The sequence below is a fragment of the Brassica napus genome, chromosome A1 (genome assembly GCF_020379485.1).
Source record: "Brassica napus cultivar Da-Ae chromosome A1, Da-Ae, whole genome shotgun sequence".
NCBI classification, from domain to species: Eukaryota; Viridiplantae; Streptophyta; class Magnoliopsida; order Brassicales; family Brassicaceae; genus Brassica; species Brassica napus.
Genome location: NC_063434.1, coordinates 13,836,448 through 13,861,211, shown reverse-complemented (window position 1 = coordinate 13,861,211; position 24,764 = coordinate 13,836,448). Strand labels below are relative to the sequence as shown.

At 33.0% G+C, this 24,764-nt stretch overlaps 3 protein-coding genes and 2 long non-coding RNA genes across 16 annotated transcripts; 3 read left to right on the top strand and 2 right to left on the bottom strand.

Annotated features, from left to right (window-relative positions):
- The first annotated feature begins 57 nt into the window (after positions 1-57).
- On the top strand, positions 58-1,684 carry BNAA01G20620D (uncharacterized protein YciO). Its single transcript, XM_013889819.3, has 7 exons — positions 58-453; positions 551-575; positions 668-790; positions 869-1,035; positions 1,107-1,176; positions 1,256-1,354; positions 1,430-1,684. Exons 1-7 carry the CDS (start codon positions 131-133, stop codon positions 1,508-1,510), a joined length of 888 nt encoding a protein of 295 aa, XP_013745273.1. The 5' UTR covers positions 58-130; the 3' UTR covers positions 1,511-1,684.
- A 92-nt stretch (positions 1,685-1,776) lies between these two features.
- On the bottom strand, positions 1,777-3,173 carry LOC106447867 (60S ribosomal protein L13-1). The gene is given in 5 exon segments (NM_001316299.1): positions 1,777-2,138; positions 2,295-2,453; positions 2,535-2,668; positions 2,751-2,869; positions 3,156-3,173. Coding segments are annotated over 4 exon segments (621 nt in total). The 5' UTR covers positions 2,857-2,869; positions 3,156-3,173; the 3' UTR covers positions 1,777-1,916.
- A 182-nt stretch (positions 3,174-3,355) lies between these two features.
- Positions 3,356-5,953, top strand: LOC111197783 (peptidyl-tRNA hydrolase, mitochondrial). Of its 2 annotated transcripts, none has more exons than XM_022719208.2 (9): positions 3,356-3,465; positions 4,088-4,269; positions 4,369-4,453; positions 4,548-4,615; positions 4,908-4,958; positions 5,063-5,136; positions 5,276-5,334; positions 5,437-5,513; positions 5,620-5,953. In XM_022719208.2, exons 2-9 carry the CDS (start codon positions 4,156-4,158, stop codon positions 5,752-5,754), a joined length of 663 nt encoding a protein of 220 aa, XP_022574929.1. In that variant the 5' UTR covers positions 3,356-3,465; positions 4,088-4,155; the 3' UTR covers positions 5,755-5,953. The 2 variants fall into 2 exon arrangements, with proteins under 2 accessions (XP_022574929.1, XP_048632782.1); XM_048776825.1 differs by lacking the exon at positions 3,356-3,465 and adding an exon at positions 3,525-3,982.
- Positions 5,954-8,443: 2,490 nt separating this feature from the next.
- Positions 8,444-10,287, top strand: LOC106447848. Its single transcript, XR_001289029.3, has 3 exons — positions 8,444-9,262; positions 9,336-9,405; positions 9,533-10,287. It is a non-coding gene; the product is annotated as an uncharacterized LOC106447848 (long non-coding RNA).
- Positions 10,288-16,496: 6,209 nt separating this feature from the next.
- LOC106447813 lies at positions 16,497-18,929 on the bottom strand. 11 transcript variants are annotated; one of them, XR_001289022.3, is made up of 6 exons: positions 18,476-18,923; positions 18,241-18,369; positions 17,933-18,023; positions 17,673-17,861; positions 17,178-17,263; positions 16,497-16,999 (listed from the first exon to the last, which is right to left on the bottom strand). It is a non-coding gene; the product is annotated as an uncharacterized LOC106447813 (long non-coding RNA). The 11 variants fall into 11 exon arrangements; XR_001289020.3 differs by having other exon boundaries at positions 18,250-18,369; positions 18,476-18,922; XR_002664457.2 differs by having other exon boundaries at positions 17,673-17,771; positions 18,476-18,915.
- Between the last annotated feature and the right edge of the window lie 5,835 nt (positions 18,930-24,764).

Sequence of the window (24,764 nt, the reverse complement as noted above, 5' to 3'; positions counted from 1 at the left end):
CAGTTTTGAGTTAAAAAAAACATGATAAAAGTGATTGATATGGTCTATGAGGCTATAACAGAGTCCAATTAAGGCCCAAAGATGAGCCTTTTTCGTATATTCTTCTGTTTCTCAAAGTTGGATTCTTTTCATGGCGATGCGTCTTCCTTTCCCGTCAACTCACCGCCGTATCCCAACGCTTCCGAGCTTGGCCTCTTTCACTCCACGGAGGCGAAATGTTGCGATGGCATCGGCAAAGAGAAGCCCTAAGCGTCTCAAATACTCTACTCCTCGGTTCACAAAGGAGGGGGAGTTTGTGTCAATAGAGGTGGACCCTTCAGGTGCTGATTCGTGGAAACTCGAACCTGTTATTGAGCTTCTCAAACAAGGAGCCGTTGGTGTTATCCCCACTGATACAGTGTATGCAATAGTTTGCGACTGTAAGAACCATTCCGCTGTAGAACGTCTCCGAAGGTTGGTCCTTTCTGTGTTAAAACAGTGTGTGTACTTTACTTTCGACTCGATTCTATTACCTAACATAAACCCTGTGTGGTCTGTTTTGTCGCTGTAGGATTAAAAAGATTGAATCTTCCAAGGTCAGGACCATGACCATAATAGATACTAGCTGCAAAATGGACTTGTTTGTGTGTGGGCTAACTCTTTGTTTTTTTTTCTTGCCATGCTGCAGCCACTTAGTATCTTATGCCGTTCCTTAAGGGACATAGACACATATACAATGGGGTTCCCTCGTGGCGATGGTCATGGTCATGCTAACGTTTTCCGTGCTGTTAAGCAATGCTTGCCTGGACCTGTGAGATACTCCATGACTCTTGTATAATCCAAACAGTTTTCATCTGTCCATTAACATGATGGCGTATGTTTTATGCAGTACACTTTCATCTTGACTGCAAGCAAAGAGTTACCTAAACAATGCGTAGGGTATGGAACGACAAGTGTGAAATACGCTTCGAGGAAGAATGTGGGTGTACGCATATCAGATGATGCTGTCTGCCAAGCTATTCTGGAGGCCATGGATGCCCCTCTGATTTGCACCAGGTTGGTTCCTTCTTCATCCCAATCCTTTACATGTGTGTAGAGTGGTAATTAATATGTATGATTAATGACAGTGTGAAAGGGCCAAAAGAAAACGAATGGATGATTGATCCAACCATAATTGGTGACATATATGGACCAGAGGTACATATATAGCTGCTCTCTATTTGACTAAACAAGCTCTCTGCTTGCTCTAGTCTCATTTTCAGTTTTCTTTCTACAGGGTCTGGATTTTCTGGTAGATGGAGGTGTTCGAGTGGCTGAACCATCAACCATTGTTGATATGACAGGACCATATCCCAAGGTCATACGTGAAGGCAAGGTAATCAAAACATTCAAGTGCATACTGCTTTGATCTTATCCAAAAAGAGCGCTAATGTCTATGTGGTTTTAACAGGGGCCTATATTGCCATGGATGGTGGTTGAAGAGGAAGACGAATCTAGCCTGCGCCAAGACCTTATAGCTTCTGGAACTTGAACAAAACAATACAGAGACCGTTTGTTTTGCATCTAGACACGTACCTGGCTAAAGAATCTGAATTATGTGAATACTGACGTTAATTAAATAATCCAAAATCCACAAAATGACGAATAATGTGATTTGTGTAGAAGGAAATGTTGGTTGAAATGTAATACTTCATTTAACTTAAAAGCTAGGTAGACGTGGATTCAGAGAGAGAGAGGCTACAAAGTAACGCTTAATATGGTAGAGCAAGATATGGGTTTGAAGTAGATAGTAGATGTGTAAAATGATCTTTTCCATAAATCCAGATAACCAAGTAGCAGCAAAATCTTTGAAGGATAAAAATCTGAGGAAACAAAAGCAGAGTCTGATACACAAAAAAAGACTGATTCAAACGTTGACAAGAGATAAAGTGCTTCTCTCACTTCTTCTCTTCTTTCTCAGCATCAGCAGCTCTCTTGGCTCTAGCACCGGCATGTCTCTTGTTTGTGCGCTCCAGACGGATTTTGTCAAAAGCCTTGACTGATTTCATCTCAGTTGTCAGCTTCACAAGCTCTGTAGCATGCTTCTCACGGACAATAGGCATGTAGTCCCCTTGGACTTGAGTGGCATTGGCCAACTCTTCTGCAGTAGAATCACCAGCCTGACACAAAAAGAATAGAAAAAGAAGAGTCTTGAGCAAAAGTCTAAGGATAAATCTTAACTAGAAGGTTGTCGTCTCAAAAGTAATAAAAACAATGAGCACAGATGTAAAGTCTAATCTAAAAGAAGAGGAAGATTGTCGTTTGGAGAGTAATACCTTGACCTTCCTGGCACGACGCGGGAAGATGACCAACTTAGCCTTGTAGGTTTTGAGCCTCTGGACATTGGACTGAAGACCCTCGAGAGATCTGTTCTTCCGGCGATGGTCAACAGCGATACCAATGGTTGGTGCCAACTTCTTGGGGATTCCAGCAGACTGAAGACAAAGAGAAGTAAAGATTACAAACAAATATCTCACAAAGAAATGGAAACAAAGAAAAAAGATAGACAAAAATACCTTGAGCTCTTCAAGAGTGAAACCTTTACCGGTTCGGACCTTCATGTTGTACTTGAGAGTCTGACCATGCACAACAGGGCGAAGAGGTCCAGCAGTGGGACGGGGGAAGATCTTCACAGCCTTCTTTTGTCTCGCTGAGTAAAGCATAAAACAAACACATGTTCAAGTAAAATACAACATAGCACATAACGTTATTGAACAAGATTGATAACTAACCAACTCTTCTCCTGGTTTTCCTGGCAGGCTGGTTGAACCAAGTCTTGACATAGTTCTGCCAGTGCTTCTTGAAATGACCATTGGGGATGACATTGTTGTGCTTCATTTCTTCTCCTCAGCTGCAATTTATAGTACAAAGAACACTAAGCAGGTCAAGAGAAATCATTAAATAAAAGCTAACATAGAAACAGATAAGAAACTAGCAAAAGGATGGAGACGGCACTATGGAGATACCAAACAATTAAACCAGTACAGTAAACGAAACAAAACAAGTGGCAGGAGCTAGACGGACACTTAAGACTGAAAATGAGACAAAACCGATCAATGCGATGTCACGGCTATGTAATTCTAGAGATTAGGTCTTAACAACAATAAAAATTCACAGAGAAGAAGAAGAGTACTCACATGAATGTCAGAGAAAAGGTTGCGGCGAGACGAGAGAAATGACAAGGGCTTGTTTGATGATTAGGTTATAAATACCTAAAACCCTAATGGCTATCTGTTGGGCCTTTTCTTCAACGAGCTGGGATGCATTAAAAGCCCATTAAAGAAAGAAAGCCTTTTTGGTTCAATTTTAAACCAAAGGAAACCGCAATAATAGCCCATTAACCACCTTCTTTCTCTTGGTTCCTCCTCTTCCTAAAGGTTTTTGTGACTTCGCTGAACAACTAACTAATCAAGTGAATGATTTATCAACGAAAATGGAACAACAATGGTAATGTTTCTTAGTTTTTATGTTTGTCGGAATCATCATCATCTCTTTGATAATCCAATTGTTTGATTTGTTGTGGTCTGTTTTGGCTTATTAATCAAAGTAATCGCCCTTTGAAGTTTCTTTCAAATGTTCGACCACTGCAAAATACAATTTGATTCCTTATTTATGTTCAATAGAGATATATTCCTGAGATTTGAGATTGGTTGCTAACTCTTGAAGTCTCACTTTACTATGGTTGTGGTCTCCAAATCCTTGCCATGTAACTAGTTTCTGTTTTCGCTTGTTCTATCATTTAGCTATTTGCTGTATCAGAAGTGTCTTTGTTTTGCACTATTATGTTTCTCTTGACCTGCTTAATGCTTTTTTTTTTTGGTTTGATTTGAATATTATGATTACCACTCTTGCTGATGATTAGTTTGTTGGTTGTTTGAAATGAACCGCGACTAAGTTTTAGCTTCTTTACTATGCCACAAGTATACTGATTCTGTTGTTTCGTTGTGGATGTGAATGGTTCCATGTAAGTACATTAAATAAGTAAATAGCTCAACATTGATATTTACACAGATCAATCAAATTCAAAGTATTTAAAAAAAAAAAAACACTAATTTGTTTCTCTTTTCAGATTGCGTGCTGTTGGAAATAAAGGTGTAGGGATTTATTAAACTTGGAGAAGATTTCAACTTTGAGATAATGATGCTTGGCAAGTTGTCAAGGCGTTGCTACTGCACTTCTGTTCATCAGCAGCCATGGCTCTTTCTTGGATTGGGAAATCCTGGCGACAAATACAATGGCACTAGACACAATGTACCCACACTTCTTTAGTCCTTAAAGTTATTAAAACAACTTGGATCTGCCTGCGTTGATTCTCAAGATGTCTGCTCTTGTTTGGCTACTATGTTGCAGATTGGGTTCGAGATGATAGATGTTTTTGCTGAGTCAGTGGGGATTCAGATGAACCTGCTAAATTTCAAGGCTATAATGGGACAAGGTATTATCCATAACATGTATGAACAAATAACTCTGTTAGTTTGATGTTTGCATTAAGGAGGGCTTCTTCTAATTTTGTCTTGTCCTTCTGTCAGGTTTCGTGGGCGATGTCCCTGTTATCCTGGCAAAGCCGCAAACTTACATGAACTTGAGCGGTGAATCAGTAAATTTTGCTTCTCCTATTATTCATGTGTAAACTATTGCATCTTGGCAGCATATCAAATTTGTGAGATCCAGGTTGAGTAGAAAAGTAGATGAAACCTGAATGATTTAAAGTGGTCTCTTGTTGTACCAAAACATATATTCTTGAATGTGTTTCATCCATTAACCAAGGTTAGGTTTTCTCTATAGACATGTTAGAGGTCGATAAGAAGCTTTCATGTGTGAAAGAGATGTATGGGTCATAAGAATCTATTGCTTTTCTTACTAACTCCACCTCTCCTGAAACTGATCAGAGTGGACCTCTCGCGGCTTATTACAAGTTACCTCTCAATCGTGTGCTTGTGGTAAATCCTAATACTCTTTCTGTCTCTCAAGCGGCCCCTACCCATTCTTACAATCTCCTTAGCAGCATAAGACACTTAATTTCATTGTTGCTGTGGTGATGTAGGTGCACGATGACACACAATTGCCATGTGGTGTTCTTCGCCTTCAAGAAAAAGGAGGCCATGGATGTCACAACGGGTACATTTTTATTTTATATAGGCTGTGGGCCATGTGTAAAACAGAGTTCATCAGTAACTTGCTTAACTTAGACCATTATAATATGTGAATCAATCTATTGAAAACTGTTATTGTGTATACTTGCTTGTGTTCTTCTCAGGTTAAAGTCAGTAATGCACCATTTCCGAGGCAATAAGGAATTTGCAAGGCTACGAATCGGTTAGTTTGGACCCTCTCTTGTAACTTAACATTATTTCTCTGATATTTGGGTTCTAAATCTAGCTCTTGTTGTTCTTATCATCTACTAATTAATGTTAAAAGGAATTGGGAAGCCTCCTGGACAAATGGATCCAAAGGCGTTCTTGTTGCAGAAGTTCAGCATGCTAGCTCGTGAACGGGTAAAAGTCTTTTTGAGCATTTATGTGTGTTTAAATCAAACACTAGGAAATGATCTCTCTCTTTATTTTTATTTTTTTTTGCATCTCTGTGTGTTTGTGGGAAAAGATTGATGGAGCTTTAGCAGAAGGGGTGGAAGCTCTGAAGCTGGTCTTGTCTAAAGACTTTGGAGAAAGCTGGAGACTGTTCAACGTGGAACAGAAGTACAAACACTTAAGGCAACACACAATAATTGCACCTTGACCAAATTGCTCTCACCAAGATGGGATAAAAGAAACAAACTAAAAAAAAGAACAATCAGAGACGAGCAAGTTCATAGTGGATAATTTTGTTCTTAAAAAACAAAGTTTGGTTACTTTTTGTAATTTTTAGTTCAGTGTATACTAAAGTTACAAAATTTCTCGGATTGAAAATTAAAGTTTATACCTTTGTTTCATAGCTATATGATGATGGTATGAGTGAGTCCAACCTGTTCATGTCGATTCTATGTGGTTGTTGCCCTCTTCTAGAATGTTGTTACTCTCTTGGCTGTGCACGTTGAGATTACAAACGCTATCTTTACACTGCTGGTCAGGACAGTCAAGATTGTCGGAGAGTTTCTGCCTTTTGCCGCTGCATCTTATCTATTTACGAAGGTGACATCCAAATTCCTCTATGGGAGCCTCCACAAGGATATGGATATGGGATAAACAAGCAATCCCATATCAAGCAATCTTGTTTATGATCATGAAACAAGATTGCTTGTTTCTAAAGAAGACTTATCAAGACACTCAGGGTCATGCTCCAGCGTATATACTATATCTTGATCATAAAGATGTCGTTGTTGCCATCCGGGGCTGAGTTGCGAATATGCTGTGCTTTTAGATAACAAGCTTAGGGAAATGAAGTTTGATGGTGGTCGGGTATGTGCACAACGGGCTGTTGAAGATGAGGAATGTAAAGTTTTGAAAGAATTGGTGGTGAAGTATCCGAGTTTTACTTGCTGGACATTCTCTCGGGTCTGGTGTAGCTACAATGTTGGCTTTGTAAGTGGTTCGTCATCCGGATAGGTTGGGGAATATTGATAGAAAGAGAGTAACGTGTTTTGCTATTGCGCCTGCGTGGTGTATGTCATTGAGTTTAGCTGTCAGGTGTCGGATGTGATCAACTCTGTTTTGCTTCAAGTGTGTCTAAATACATCAAATGACCTAAGTCATTCCAAATGTTGAATCTAAAGTATTTTTGGAAATATGTTCTTGTCTTTTTGAAACTTTCAAAGATAGCTTACAACATTCTCACAGGTACGGTCTGGAAATATCCTTAATATGTTTTTCCTGCTCTTTTGGGACATCTTATGGCTTTTGGTTCACTATTGACTAAACTTTTTCTTTTACTTACAAACTAGGTGATTTTCCTGTGCTCATGCACATATACAAACATTTATGTTAAGGTTTTATGAAAACAATTGATAAAAAAAATCTTTATTTATAACTTTTAAGTTAATTTCTAATATTTATAATATTATTTGAAAAGTCAGTTTGTTATGTATTATTATGTTCTCATCTTAATTAGATATATGATTTCACATATAATATATTGTATAATTTTAAATATATTTTTTTGTGTTAAATTATATCTATTATTTTAAATTAAACAATGATTTTTAATTATATTAAAATTGGACTATTATTTTCTTAATTTCATGTAGTTAAGTTCATTTTCTTATATTTGTAAATATATTGGTGTTTTTTGTAACAATGGGTATATATTGTTTTAGAAAATAGGAAACATTAATATTAAATCAGAATTGCATTAATAAACATAACTTGTAATATTTTGAAAATTCATACAGCAGAACACTACTACACACTAAATCTTAATAATGGTTTGATTTGATTTTTCATAATTTAGTATATTGAATTGTATCGATTTTCTGATCACAATTGTTTTTGCTTTTATTTTAGGATGAAAAATATATTTTGTAAGATTATGTATAATTTGATATATGCTGTTTTCCATAAAATTAAAAAATTGAAGTGTTAATAAATTTTATTATGAAAATTCTAATCATTCAATCAAAAATATATTGATAAATAAGAAATTCTATTTATATTGTTGTAGCCTCACGTTATAACATATTTATTTGGTTTTAAAATAATCATAAGATATACTAATTTTCGGAAAACATAAGATATTAAATAATCATTTATGTTGTTCCAAATTATTTTTTATTAATTATTAGATCAAAAGATATTTATAATAAATATTATTATCTTTTAGAAAAACATATCTGAATTATTTTGTTTTTAAGTTTTTGTGAAGTTATTTTTATATATATTTATGAGTAAATTTTTAAAAGTTATTGAATTTTTTTATTTTTTGTTGTAGGAAACATAAAGAATAAAAAAACTAAATTTGTTTTTGTATAAATTTTTATGTTTATATTTTATAAAAAAATTCTTTTTATTATTTATGTGTTTTAATAAAAAGGAAAATTATATTAAAAAGTTAATTACAGTTTTATTAAGAAAAAGGAAACATAGATTGTTATTAATGGAAATCACTAATAATAAAAAAAAATAGAAATCACTAACAATATTTTTAATTTATTAAGGGTGTAAGTGTAATAAACCACCGTGAAAGCTAACATGAGCGCGACACATAAAAAACTGACTGCTCAAATCTTATTATATAAAGAACAGTTTACTCCCTCCTGCTTAAGCCACGTAGGATGCCACGTCAGAAATTCGACTCCTGATGGCGCGACACGTGTATCGTAAATGAAAAAGCTTTGCTGAGTTTTGATTTTCTTATGGGCTTATACGGTTTGATTATTTCTAGGTTTTGAATAATATGTATTGGGCTGAGAGACAAACAAAAACTTGGCCCATTATTTCTTTTTCCGATAAAATACTTGACCCGTTGTTTGCGTTCATCTCCTTCTCGAGTATAGGGTTAATCGTCGCCCCAATAATCTAATTTTGTCTACCATCAATGGAGGTTCTGAAAGGTCGTGTGAGTCGAAACTTCGTGACTGTTCATGTCGTTTCGCTAACGATTCTTCACCTCCTAACCGTTACAAGTTTGATTGATTCATCACCATTAACGACTTCTTAACTCTTTCGACCCACTACAGCCACGATCCCTCATTCAATGATTCTTATTCCTCTTGCAGTCGGTGATTCTCCACTCTATAAAAAGGTAAGCTTCATCCGTAGCATCATCCTCACAATTCCTAACAGCAATATATTTTTTTTCATAATGTTCATTAGTGGTTCTGAGCAAATTTTGCTTTGCTTAAGATCAACTGAATATATTTTGATTTATGGGGGAGGGAGCTTTCTCTCTCTGTTCACTCTCTACACATCTTTGAGAGAGAGAGAGAAAATCAATGTTTTGTGTTCTTCTCTTCCGTTTCGTCCTCTGAATCGGATTGTTTATACCTTTTGTTAGTTTGATGTTTTGGTTCCGGCCACAAATTGATCTTTACCATGATCTTGACCGGATATAAACTTTTATCTAAATCAGATTCAGTTTTTATTTTCATTTTCAGATTTCAGGAAAAAATCCGATATGTAATATTTCAATCCTTTGTTGTTTGATCGTCTGCTCAGATTGTTTTGCGTGCAGGAATATAATATTTTCCATCCTTTTTAGTGGGCCTATTTAATTAGGTATGGGTGGAGCTTCCTCTGTAGATTGATAATTTGAGATGGAAAACTTGAGTTCAGAGCTTCATAAGCATATCTCATGGTGGGCAACAACAATGAAGGTAGAAAGACTCTTGATCACTCTTATCAAGTCTGAAACCCATTGATGTTTCGTATTGCTCTGGTTTTGGGCAGATTTGGCTTTAGCTGACTGAGATCCTAAGGTTTTCCTGCTCAAAAATGTTCACAATGGCTGGTAAACTAGGTCTGTTTTGCATGTCTGGACCATGGCTCTTTCCATTTTAGACAGAGAATGAATGAAGTGAGAGAGAATGTCATTTACAAGAACAGGAACACATCAGTTTTCATGCTCTCTTAATCTGTCTGTGCAGGTCATGTATTCCTCAATGCCATATCGGTGACATACTTCCCACATTAAAGACACCAACTGCGGGCTCCGTAGAGCAAAGAGTGGTTCCTCTGCCACATCTTTCAAGTATGGTGATGTTAAGAAAATTGAATCCGTCACATTATATGAAATTAATAGCTACGTTCTCAACTCATCCCTAGGTACGTTCACTGCATAAGGATCACTGTAATAGCATGACCAGATACATGTGTTGTTTGCGTTGTCTCTCCTTTTCATGCTGCGCACAATTACCTTATCAAAACGTCTTTTATTTGAAAATAACTAAATAAGAGATTTGTTGTTACTTAGCTTTCTGCTTTAGTTCATTTACTAAGCTTCACATTTGAATAACTGTGGAGTTTCTGATGATGTGGCTGCTGTAAAATTTTCTGTGGTCCCAAATACAGTGGTGAAACGCAGTGTTCGGTTCACACAAACGGGCATCTGATGCTGTTCCAGTTATTGAAAGACGTCCAGCCAGCACAGACCCATGGCCTACGCATACTGATTCAGTCATAACCTCCACCGAGACTCCTATTGATGATGAAAAAGGCCCCAAGTTCAAAGAAAACTAGCAAACACTGAGCACTCCAACTATGGGTTATTTGGGTTTTGATTATTTAAAATTATTATTGAATTTTAGAATTAAGTGATTATCTTCCAGTACACTAAGTGAACTCTTTTTTCAAGAAATATTATTATAACTCGCAAAATATAGTGGAGCTCCATTGTTTGTTTCAAAGCTCTATTTTTTTTTCCTTCAATAATGATGTAGTCCACATACTATAGTTAACAGCAAGATGTTCTTAATTGTATAAGAATAAAATTATAAGGACTAAAGTGAGAACAATAAAAGTTAACTATGTTATTTGAAAAACAGATAATTTCAAGGACTTTAAAGTAAATAACTTCAAATATGAAATTTTGTATATTAGAACTTAAAATATGAATCGTACAAAACTTAAAAATTTAAAGTCTTGAACTTGCTTTTAGAGCAGGTAAAATTTCATATTTGAATTTTTGAAATTGATTTTGGAGATGTTCTTAACATGAAACAATTTAGTTCTGGTCCGTAATCCATTATATGTTCCTTCAGTTTGAAATATATTTTCTTAACAAATTGTACAATCAATGAAGTTCTTCCTTTAGTCGATAATGCCGGGCAATATAACTATTTAACCGATAACATGGAGATTCATTATATCAACACAAAATAGTAATAACATAATAATACATATAGGTGAAAATCTATAAATTATTACTCGCAGATGAATAAATACATAATTAATAAATTTTACTGGTCTTGAACTAGACATATGTAAAATATAACTTAATTCGATAAAATAATAATAAAATAACTATTATATATATAACTTTCATACAAACATAAAAAAAGTCATCTTTTAAAAAATGAATTCATCTTTCTTTTTTTTTTTTAATTTCAGTTTTCTGATGTTTTCATTGAATTACAAATAATTTAATTAAGTAGATAAAATTTAATTAAGTAGATAAAATTTGTTGACAAAAAAGTAGATAAAATTTAACTAATATATACTATTGTAAAATTAATTTTTTGGACGACAGAAATAACTTTTCTAAACAAGCAAAATATATTTTATTACTTATAATCCTTCCTCAGCTAAAACTTTCAAAAAGACAAAAATCATTATTATACACATGTTTGCAAATGCAAACCTATAAGACAAACCACAAATCATACAAAAATAATAATAATCTAGATCACAAGTGAAATATATCCCGCCCTACGGGTGGGCCGATCCTAGTCTATATATATAAAGAAATGTTCGCCTCTCTCCCGTGAAGCCACATCATCAATTCGTGCGTTCTGGGAGTGACACGTGTCCCATTTTATATTTAGGGCCAATATAAATGAATGCAGTTAAGGGTAATTGAACCCAGCACCTCTAGCACTGGCAATTTTTCTTAGAACCACTAGGCTAAAGTCACTTTTTATAAATATGTGGCTGCGAAAATACTTATTATCGTGTCAGCTGGAAGCTCATGCTTCTTCTGCTTGTGGCCAGGACCGACACTGAACTGACGTCAAGATGAAAATCATGAAGTTAAAAACTTTGCTCTAAACAGTTTTGCAATGTTTCCAACCTTTATAACTTGATGCATATAATATATATCAAAATACATTTGTTGTACACGCTTTTATTAGTTTTGCTTTTAAAAGAAGGTATTTACAGTTATAAATGTTTTGTGCCAGTGAAGTAATGGTTGAAAAATCTCTATACATATGTCATTTTAAAATAACACCCAACTTCTATATATAGTCAATACATATGTCCATGTTATATTCTAGACTAAATATTTTCTCTTTTAAAAATGTAGAAAACAATTTTTTTAGTCTACAAGCAAATGTTGTAGAGCAAGTATGCATTATACAAAATAATATATGTTTAAAATCCATATACAAAAACATAAAAGTTATTATAGGCCTCTTTGTGACACATGCACACTCCACTATGAATAAGAATTAAAAGAAAAAACAGTATTGTCATCAAACTTTATCACAAATCCACATTTGTACATCTATAATTATGAGTTGGACAATTAGTTAATTTGATACAATACCAAAGCAAGAATAATCGAAAAATAACTATACCACCGCATACTAATAAGTAAGACATAACAGATAACCAAATTCTTGAATCTTAAAACAAATTTCAACTCGAGCATTTAGTGAATATCAAATTAACTAATATCCCGCCCGTAGGGTGGGCCGAACCTAGTAATATTATAGAGATATGTTTAGTTCGCTTACTCTTGCTTCCTTGTAATGTGTTTTGTGTTTACAATTTGCCATGTTTCTCTGCATAAGGTGCATGAAAGATACATGTGTTCCAGAACAAAAGTTGCTCAAAGATCCAAGGCGGCTTTACACTCTTGGTCGCAAGTATCACATCGTTGAAAGAAAGCCTTACATGTACATAATAACACACAAATCTAAAAATACACACGGAACTCTCCTTTCCCAAGTACAATCCACACCCCATAAATGCTGCATTTTCTTCTCCAGGTTCCATAGGCTCTACATGTTTCATCCACCCGTGATTTTGCGATTTCCTCTTGCATCTGGAGTTCTCTATCTCAGCTCTTGATGACTTCTTCGAACTCTTGTCACGGGGCAAGTTTTCAATCTCGGTTAGGTGAGGCAGTCCATTTAGAAGTCATTCCCAGTTATCAAACTATCTAGCATTTCATCTGTTATACCCGACTTAGCATAAGGTCTCCAAATGTTGGACCAGGATATGCAATAATAGTAAGTTCCAAATCAAACTTACTCTATCTATGGTGTGCCTATTTTACTATAAGAAGGACCGCCTATTACCCATGTCATTTAAAAAAAAACTCTTCAGTTCATTCAAATGAAAAGCACTGTGTGTTTTAAAAGGCACATGGCACTCCAAGACAAGGAGATTAGAGCCTTACACACCAAAAAACCACACATTATATAAGCAAGCACCAAACTATCAACTTCAAAGACAACTCACTCTACTCGAATGCTCATGTCTTAACCAGAATATTGTCGTCCACACGAAAAAACATGCTTACCAATTGATTGATTACGCAACCTTGGTACACGAATGATTGTAAATCTAGACACGTTTCTGAAGTAGTGTTGGTGCATTATATCTAATATTATTAAAACTGAAGTACATTTCGTACTGTTTGGAAACATGAATTACAATATAAACGATAATTGTGTGGAAACATGGATAACAATATAAATGAGAATTGTTTGGAAACATGGATAGTGTACTTTTAGTAATTTTATTAATATAATTACATTAATTGTCTTTCTATATTTCACTCAGTTTAACAATTTCATTAATTATATTGCCTTAACAATACATCATATTATTAATTATATTACCATAATAATAATAGTGCAGATTTTTATTTATTAGTTAATAAACATTAACTTTGCGCCAATTATAAAATCAAAAATATAAAATAATTGGGTTTTGCATATTCTTAAGCGTTCAGTTTAGTTTGTTTTACTAAATTTTTATTTTTATTTTAGTTTCAATCAGTGAAAAATTACGTAGCCAAATACATAATTCAAAGACATATTTTTGTGAATAAAATAATAGCTTAAATCAAAATAATAAAAAATGTATTATAATTATTGTCACTTAATAAAATAATGGAGTTAGTTTCACAACTAGAAAAGGAAAGGTTTCCGTTCCCCGCCATCAACAGTAATCAATTCTTAAAGAGTAAGCTCAGTGCTTTCTCGCTCACTCTTCTTCTTTCCCTTTGACTGACCCCGCTTGACGGAAGCCTGCTTATTTAGCGATACAACAAAAGAAAGCGGCATGAATAGAAAATGTAGCCCATATCTCTTAGAAAGAACAGGTCCAGCGAAATGATACTGATAAGTGATAAAGGAGAGTATAAGGTTCCACGAGTTATTTAAACCTCTCCTCACAATCGAGTTATTCCGGTTTGATAGTATGAGAAGAGTTTGCACTGAAACTATTTCTAGAGCAGATATCGAAGATAAAGAATCAAGAAAATAACTCCTCAAACACGGAGTAGCCCAACCAGTTGCTCCGATAGACAACATTGATTCCCTTATTCTTTCTACACCCGCAAACTCTTATTTCTGCAGATACCTTATTTCCTTGTTCTCTTGATGAAACTCTTCCCACAACAAACAGCCATAAATAACATGTATTCTATTGTTGGCCTTTCTTTACCTGATGGATGAGCCATGCAGTGTCTGGCTCCTACTGATCTGAGGCGGGGTGGGCATGGATTGTTCATCTATATTGCCTAGTAGTAGTATGGTAGAGATAATCTTCATCGGTATGTTCCCCAACCTTCAAAAGAAAAGACATGCACTTACTTAAGTTAAGGAGGCCTTCTTAGGTAAATTAGTGCTCAGCAACCTGCCTTCCCTCCCCCCCCCCCCCCCCCCCCCCCCCACTGATGTATCAAACACCATTCTCCCCTGGGTATTCTGGTCTATTTAGAAGGACCGAAACACACTCATCTTTGAAGGGAAAAGTGAAAAACATGAAGATACAGAAAAAAAGGATTAGCGTTAGCAAGGTAATGGAATGAGACACAATCGCCGGTCTCTAAAGGCCAAAAGACTCATTCCGGAACACAAATCAATAAAATCAGGGAATCAATTCAGCCCAATCTTCAGATCGCCACCTGCAAGACGGATGCTTCATGGGACGCGACTCGATACAAGTCAGGCCTAGCTTGGATAATAATCAAAGCATCGAGTACTTCTGTGAGGGAAGGATCATCAGTCCACAACTATGTCGATTCACCATTGGTCGCTGAAGCTCTGGCGATTAAGGAAGGACTTTACATGGATGCAAATCAAGGGATCTCGAATCTCTGGGTCTGCTCTGACAACTTAGCGCTCATTGGAGTACTCAACAACAAGACACAGAGGAAGGAATTGTTGGGAATCATCAAAGACATCCATGATTTGTCTTTTGTATTTGTTTCGATCGCTTTTTTTTTTTCATATTCCTAGGGAGAACAACGAGGAGGCAAACGATTTAGCTAAAGTCGTCCCCATAAACTCAAGTTTGTAATGGACCCCTTTTGGACTGGGCCTCTAGGCTCTATTTTAAAGTATTTTGTGACAAAAAAGGATAATTGGAAAAAGGAAAATGAAATGATTTTTTATAAAGGGAGATATTATAAGAGGGATAAGAGAGATAACGACTACCATATTTTAGATTGTTGACTACATGTTCTTTGTTTTTCAAGAATAAAAACTTGTATCATCTTTTCCGGCCTGATTAATACACTTCATCAAACGGAATCTCTGGCCATCTCTTTACATTATTGCTTGATTGATCTCTAAAATCAATTACGGGTTGTAGGCTTCAATAATATTTTATTTTGTTTAATTTATATATCTCAGTGTATGTAGTGGAGCCAACTTCTTGCGTGCCCCAAATGTGAAATGTCAAATCTCCTATGGGTTCCTAGAGTCTCCTATACCCCTATTTCATAATTCTTTTTTTGATCAAAATCCAAACTCCCAAATCAAATCCTTCCCGGTCATCAAAACTAAACCCTAACCCCCCCCCCCCCCCCCAATGGATTAGTGAACCCATGGGCAAATATTTAAATTCTATACCTTTCAAATTCAGAAAAAAATATTTTAAAATCGTTTTTAATCATATTTTAATGATTTTTTTGAAAATATGGAAAACAACGTTTTTGGATTTTGAAATATTTTTATCAAATTCTATAAATCAAATAAAAAATATTAACGTTTCCATTTTAATTTTATGATTTTTCGTTTGACATATAAAATTAAAAGAACAAAAGGGTCCTTTTGAGATTGTGTTATGAGATATAGGGGTATGAGAGGATTTGTCTCGTATGTAGTGTGAAAATAATTAACTGGCTTTTCAGTTCCATATTTACTAATTCCTCTGTTTCTGAAAGTAATTTTTTTTAGAAATTTCACGCTTATTAAGAATACTAGATCTTTTGTCCACGCTACGCGTGGATAATGTCTTAAATATTTTTTCCAATAATTTTCTTACGTGTATTTTATAATGTTCAACAAAATTTGTCGTGAAAATACATAAAGTCTAGAATGTTAAATTAAGTGAAAAAATATACTGATTGAAAGTCTAGTTCCATTAATATAAGGTTTCTTTGATTCTTTACTGGAGGCTGCGTTTAAAGCGTTCGAAGTTATTCTAGTAATCGTAAGGGTTTTTAATGAGAAAGGTTTGCTGTTCTCAAATATTGTTAACCACAGATGGTCAAATTGTTAACCGAACTATTAAAATATTTGACCAGAAAAGTTGTAGGTATAAAAGCCTCTGGTAACCATTGAACGATTACGGAAACAGAAGTTTATAAATAAGTGCATACAAACGCAGTAAGCCACACTAAATATCATATAAATAATAGACAAATAGGCATGAAAGAATAACTTGTTCAGTTTTATCGAACTGCAACTAAACAGTCCATGAATTGTAGTGTTATACAAAATTGAACTAAGAGATTAAACTATGACAATGGATAAATAAACTAATCAAAAATATGATCATAACATTTTATATTTTCCGCCATAAAATCAGTACGAAGAAACTAATGACTAATGAGCTGTTTTATTTTAGACCTTGGAAGTTGAACTGCTTGGCTTGTCTATTTGTTAGTCACAAAAAGGCTACGACGTTTTGAATAAAAATGATAACAGTTAAAGACGCGATGCTGAGTTTTCGTTACGGTTCCATATAGAATCTAAATCTCCTCCTTAAACGAATTGGTCTGGCGACAAAAATTATGGTAAAAATATTATCTCTGCCTAGTGCCTATACAATAAAAATACCAGGAAGATTAGAAACTCGGTAGCTCTGACGACAAACTCCAGTCATAGATTTGTTTGAAATATGACCTTACTGTACACAGAAGTTCGTACATCCTGCATTCCAATTATTGCAAATTCATCTTTAGTGCAGACATCATAGCACAATCTCTTCTAGATTTCCAGAGCTACCTAAAGACTAAATATAGGATCCTACTATATATCTTCCAACATCTATCTATGAACATTTTTTTTGTTTTTTGAAGAGATATAAATACAACCGTTAAAAAGTTACCTCAGAGTTTTCTAACTTTGATGCTCTTTGCTCGCAGAGAGGAATTAAGTTACTGCCATCCTTTTTTAAAGTACTCTGAACTCCATCTAATGCAACATGTATTGAAAATGAGGTTTTTATTAGTAATGTTAATCATAAATTTCGGAAGCTATTTATTTAACACGCATACCATATAATTTTATTGTCAAACAAACAAATTATGATCCAAACTGACACTTTGTAAAAGCAGTTTAGCTGTCAGCTGAAGATATTTTTTATAGCTTAAATATTATTCAATATAAGGTAGAAACAGAAGTGGAGGGCACTCATCCTATACTGAATCTTCTGCAAAATGGTAGCATAAAAGTCTCCAGCACATACAAAATTTCATTCAAATCTAATCTCAAATTCCATCAGTAAACAGTAGGATTAAAGAATATGCAGAGAAGATGTAAATTGATCATGGACTGCTGAAATTGAAAAGGGAGGGCAGAAAAAATCTCAGAAGTTGATTACCAGAAAATCTGAAGTTCAACATGCATGCTTCCTTCTCCCAAGCTGCTCGTGTGCATCATTCGATCAATTCCATTCCTTTGTTAGTTTTCTCTTCAGAAACTGGTCTCTGGAACAAATGTATCATCCCAATTATTCATCGCTCCAAAAAATCAGCGGAGGATGACGCATCCAGAAAGTAGAATGTCCACCCTAAGTGAAAACTTGACATGTAGTTGAATGACCAGATGCTTGTTTAAAAGACACGTAAAGAATATGTTTACCCTATTCAAAGAAATTGAGACCGTCCACCCTAAGTGAAAATCCATAAGATAGATAAAATCTAGACTGCTCTTGTATTTCGTATAAAGAAACCTGCATAGATGCATATTTATTGATGAGAATATCAATTTGTACTTCGGCTTATACGTTAGCCTCGAATCATGAAACAATTAATACAAAACCAATTTGACGTTTTTTTCTTCTGAAACTTATAACCAATCCCAATATATAAAGTGTGAGATAGAGACAGTCAAGATAACATAATTCATCTAAGACTCATACATCCATAGCAAAGAGAAAAGGGAAGCACCTATATTACCCGGTAAAAGTAATCATGCGGAGGGCCTGAGATAGTGAGATCTTTCTTCGAGAACTTGGCCGCATCAGAACTTAGCAGGGGAGGACATCATTCAAGGGCTTTCGGCTTTCCAGCTCATAACTAAAGGAAATAAGCAGAAAAGGTAATTTAATTTAACAAACCATGTGAGATCCCAATAACAATTGAAAAAGTTAGCCAAACAATATAACAGAGAGTAGAGAAGAACCTTTGAGTACGTGAGATGTTAAAATGTGGGGCCACTGGAAACTTGCCGGAGATTTGATCAGATTTCACTGCTATTGTTTGATTTGGTTGAATGGAGGTTATAAAAATTGGATCAAGGTGAGACTCGAGGAAGAGGTTTATAAAACATGAGAAGCAAAGGGAGGTGAAAGGATATAGGTTCTCTCATGAAGATATGATTAAAGGATGGAATTGAATGAGGAGTAGTGGGTGGTGTTAACTAAACCTAAACGGAGGTTTACGATAGTTACGGATGAAAGAGATTGAAGCGATGAAGGAGGTGGAAGAGTCAAAGCTGTTTGAAGGGCTGTGGGCTTTAAATTAGATGACCCAATATACATTTTGGAAGTTCAGTAGATTAGACTCCGTTCTAATGTTTTTAGAGGACGTGTCAAAATTGAGTTTTCCTATTGGTCGATTTTTTCATTTTACGTAGACATGCTAAATGATGATCTTATTCCCCTTTTAGTATAGTATAGATAATAAATATTTACAGTTTAATTTATTATTTAATTTTCTATACACTTTCCAATTACTCTCTATCAATTTAATCTAATCAATTCAAATATTTGTAATTAATGTTTCTTAAAAGTATACAAAAATATCTTAAAAATATAAAAAATCTATCTTTGTGAAACAAAAAAAAAAATCTAGAAAATCTTACTTTCTAGAACGGAGAGAATACATTTTCTATATCTGGTCCAGATCTTGAGGTTGCAATTGGTGAATGAAAAGTTGTGCGTATTTGTGTACGTGGAATGAAAATTGAAAAAGTCACCAATCACAAAACAGTAAAAAAGCAGAACGGAATTCTTAAAATAATGCACTTAACAAATCCAATTTTTTTTTGTTTGTTCACCTATACAATACCACCCCAACAGTAGTTTACGCTACAATTATACTGCGGTATTATGCAAATGTGCGTTTCTTTTCACATTTTTCCTTTATAACTATATAATTAAAATATTTGGTTCAAGCCTTTTCATATCTAAATATTTCAACTGAACAGAAATATGTACAATTAAATATTCCGAATAAAATTTATTTATTTTAAAATATTAATTATCTTAAGGCAATGAATAACATAAATAAGTGTGTATGACTGTGATATATATGTGTTTTCTTATAATCAACTATTAATAACTATTTTAAAATTTAAATACTTAAACTTTTGTTAAAAGCATACATGGTAATATTTCAGTTATACATTTATTCAAAATAGTTAATTAAAAAGATTAAAAAAATAAATAATCAAACCACTTTTATTAAAATATAGGAATATATAGGCATATGCATATTTATCCAGAACTGAAGATTCGAACTGAACCAAACCAAATCTCTTTTTTTTTGTTCTGTTTGGATCATACCAATTACCCAAATAAATTTTATATCTTTAAAACCTAAGAACCAGAACCAAATTTTATATTCTACATTATTTTTGATATTTATGTAACAAAAGCGTAAAATATTTTCCAGCAATCGAAACATTATTTTGTATCGCTTATTTTATCCAAAATGAACTTATCAAATGTATTTCAGTTTACAAAAAAAATGCATTTCAGTAAAAGACACTTTTATTTTAATATACGTTTATTACATGAATAGATTATTATATTATTTTAATATATATATATATATAGATATATATATATATATATATATTCTATACCATTATTATTTTATTTATTAAATAATCATTCAATACCACAAATATGAATTGTCACCAATCAAACAATATTCCACACTGTTTTTTACTTAAAACCGTAGTTGTCCCGTACCGCACTCTAATTCCGCAAGAACCGCAATTGCACCAGCACTTTAATTTCATACCACTTTTATTATCAAATCCGTTCTCACCATTTGGAGGCTGAATTAGTTAATTTACTTTGTGTTTGAAAGGCATTCATATTTGACCACAATATATTTATTTTATAAACGACTTTATAAAACGGTAACAATATTTGACTTTGCAAGTTGGATTTTTAGAGTATTTCAAATTTGTGTATCAAAGTTCAACTTATGTAGAGTTTAGTTGCCCATAGCTTTAATCGATTTGCCGAATCATTATGTTGATATCTCTATGTGATTTTGTTCGTTTCTTTCTCAAAATGCAACATTCAATTGCTAGCACAAGATGTTGTAGCCAAATTTACCACGTCTATTATATGACAAGTATATAGATAAAAGGTCATGTAAGTTTATCAACCCAACATAGGTGAATAAGCCACCGTTATTTCCGCAAATTGCAGTAAAACCACAACTAGAGCCCTATAACCACTGAGGTAGTAGGTCCCAAAATCCAGAAATGAAAGAAGAATAGGTAAGGGGAGAAGTTCACTCCACCACGCCACTCCAACTATAAAAAGAGATATATTAAGAGAAGAGAAGAGCAGCCAAGTGAGAATGCAGCACAACTGGTTCAGATATTCCCACTTAAACTAACTAAAAGGGAGAAGAAGAGGAGAGTTCCAACTCTATTCTCTTTGCTTCCAATACTTAGTCAAACATCATCTACAGATGAATTTTCTCACCCAAGCCCTCATATACATCTCGAATTATTAAGCCTAATTGATCAATGTTTGACTTGGCATTTAAGTGTTTTGGGAGATGAACTCCTCTTCTCTCTTGAATAACTTTAGTGCCATTTCTTCCATGTACGGAGGTGGCTCAAAAAGCTTCGGGAATAGACATCTCCTCATCTCTCAGTACACATCTATCTACCTTCCGCTTACCAATTATCAACTCAAAAATTTTATGAAAGTATAAAACAACCTCAAAAATATCCCCAAAGCAATGTTGTATGCAGTCACCAAAATTGTAGTTTTATTTAGCACCGAAATTCAAACTTTTTTTTTTTTATAAACAACACCGAAATTCATATTTGATATCAAATTCCATAAGCATATTTTAACAGGAAAATTGACGAGACAATATTTTACGGGCAAACTCGCATAAGCTCATTTTGCTATTGGGAGTACAAAATACAGGTCATGATAAAATCACGGAGTTGGTGCCATAATTTTAGATTCAGAGCTGAAATTAAGGTATATCACATTTTGACATTATAATTTCAAATTCTTGTTTGACGCCAATATTGAATACTATTGTGGTAGCGCCGATATTGCATAACTATGTCTTAGCATCAAAATTATTTTCCCCACCTAAGTCGCATTTCGACAGTTGAAATGAGATTTTAAGATTCGTTTTAGTCTATCCTCTAATTCATACAATTATAAAATTTTATTAACTACTTCTAAACAATTTGCTAATAAGAAATATTATCCATAAGTAAAATCTTATCTAATTTTGTTTAATCAATCGCTCTTCTAAAAATTATTAGGACAGTTTATAGAACTTTAATGATAAAAAGAAATTATATATTTATGGTTTACCATGGTGATTGTAAAAATAATGTAATGATAAAGATGAGTGAATTCTTATTTTTTGGAAACTTTATTTAAGTGACTGATGATTATGAATAACATATATTTTATTAAAATTTTAATAAAATATAAATGCTTAAAATAGTTTTCTCTATAAATAAAAATTATTAATGCTTTATATTATTTAATAATAAAAAAATATTTTTCATTTTTTGTCATGTTTTTTTTTAATTAGAAAATGAAGAGAAACCCTATTTCTCAGTTTGAAAATATATTTTTAAAAAGGTCCCTTTTCAAAATGGTATAAATTTTGAAATACATCACATTTTCTGTGTATATTTCTCTACGTAGATCACCAACTAGAAAAAGACCCCTCGCTAAAGTTTCACTAATATTTTCAACAAAAAACTTATATTAATATCTAAAAATTGAAGTGCAAATACAAAGTTTTATTAATATTTTGTGGGTGTTTATCTAAAAATTTCAAGAAGTTCATGTCAAATCATTTAGTTTTTTGGGATTCTTGTAAATTTTAGATGGTCATCAGTAAATCTTAATATTTATTTCTATTTACATTTAAAATTAATAAAATTATATATTGAAATATTTTGGCATAACTGTTAATACAAATGCTTAAATCAAATTATTTATCTATAATACCAAAGATATTGTTATATTTTAATACATCTGATTCCTAATCATATAAATTAGAATTCATAAAGTTTAAGATAAAAATAAATATAGTTATGGTTCCTGGTGTTAAATTGAATAAACCGTAAACCAAAAATTTATAAACCAAAACAAATACAATTAGAAAGGATTTTAATATGGTAACTAATTCTTACAAAACAAAAAAAAAACTGAAAAACGTGCCAAAATCTGAATTGAACGCCGCTCTAACTCGAACGATGAAAATATTTTATATCCCAAAAAAATTTATAGCTTTTTTAATAAATTAGGATAGAAAAACTAAAATTTGATAATCCAAACATTTTTCTTATTTAAGAAAAATAATTTAAAAGGTTCAAAAAATAATAATTAAAATAAATCAGATACAAAAAATTATAAAGTTATAAATAAAACTGAAATAAAATTTACTAACCGTCAAAATAATTTCACGTTTTGAAATCAAAGATCATAATAGTAACTATTAAAACAAATGCTTCCTCAACTCAGACATCGTCCATGTACCTCGGACGGCGAACCTTCGGCGGATAACTTAGTACGACAATCGTTCTTTGTTGTTCACATGAATGCGAAGTTACCGACTTGGTTTACAGAATCAACATGAATCTGTAAATTCATTTTTTTTGGTCTAAAGTCTGTAAATTCTTTACTGTAAAAAAAAAAAACAAACAAATGCTTAAAATCCGCTTTCTTGGAGCCGTGGGTCGCCGTTGGAGGATGTTGACGTGATCTCTATAATTGAGGGTCTCTGTTCTTAGTCTTGTTACTCTTCTATAACGACAGAACACGTGGCCTTGTTCTTATCTTTCTTTTTCTATTTTTTTTTCACAAAATAATCAGACTTTTTGTATAACCAAATGTAGATTCAGCATTGGAGCCAAATGGAGACAATTTAATGTGGTTTGCTAAATTGCTACGTATATTTCAGATAGGTAAGAGTGAGACAGCTTCGTTTTAGAAATCGCTATACGTGTACGTAATCTCGTTTAAAACTTTACAATACTCGGTTTTATTTTCAACAACTTTTGCCGAAGCCCTGACCACAGATAACTACACCGTTCATATTCAACCTCGTTATTTGATTCTATGTATCAATGAAAGCTATTGAGTTTCTGTAGCCATGGATCTTAAAAGCATCTCTAATGGAAATATTTCACTGTCTCAAACAATAAAAAGAATAAGAAATAATCCAAAATAATTTCTGTAAATCAAAAGATAAGAATCGGTTTTCAGACTTTGAGAACTCTTGATAAACCTGCCCATTTGACATTTGTCAATCCATAAATGGTTCCATTTTAAGAACAAATTAAATACATCATAGTTTAAAATAGTAATATATCGTTTATAATACTGTCATATATTTTTTGCCATGATTTGTATAGATCATAAAATGAAATTATTATATATTAAGTTTCACTATTTTAAATTTTAAATTATATTCTAACCTTATAATTTAATTGATATTAGTTATGTTTAATTCAGTAATATCAAATTAGTAATGTTTTAGATGATAAAAATATTTTAGGCTTAATTTCTATTACTATAAATTATATAAACAAATATAACTATTTACTACAACAAAAATATGTATTTCATTGTTGAACAATTTAGTAAAAACGTATGAAATATTTGTAGAGCATTTTTAATGGTTAAATACCTATCAATATCTAATCTACTCTATTAAAATAGAGTCATATTTTCATATTTTTTTATCTACTATACACAAATCTATGTTAAACCATCCATTAGAAATTTAACTAAACATCATAAAGTTACTCATATATGATATTCTCCTAACAAAAACAATATACATCTAAACAGTAGAGTTTTTACCCGCGCACTTGCGCATATATTGACATGAAAAGAAGTATGATGTTGTGTTATATATTGCATATGCAAAAAATAGTTTTAATTTATTTTGGTGCTCAAAAACATTATGGAGTTACAAATATAGTTATTAATAAAAATATTTAAATTGTGTACTATAGTATTTATGGCGTGAGGTTATTATATAAATCGTGTTGATATTAAGAAGAACCAATATTTATATAAGAAATGTAATTAATAAAACATTCATATATAGATGTAAATGAAGAATTTTGGCTTAATAATTGAACATCATAGCTTAAAGTTTCATGATTGTTTGAATAAAGTGATCTAAAGTTAGATTTTTAATTAGTTAAAAATAGATTTTTCAAGTCC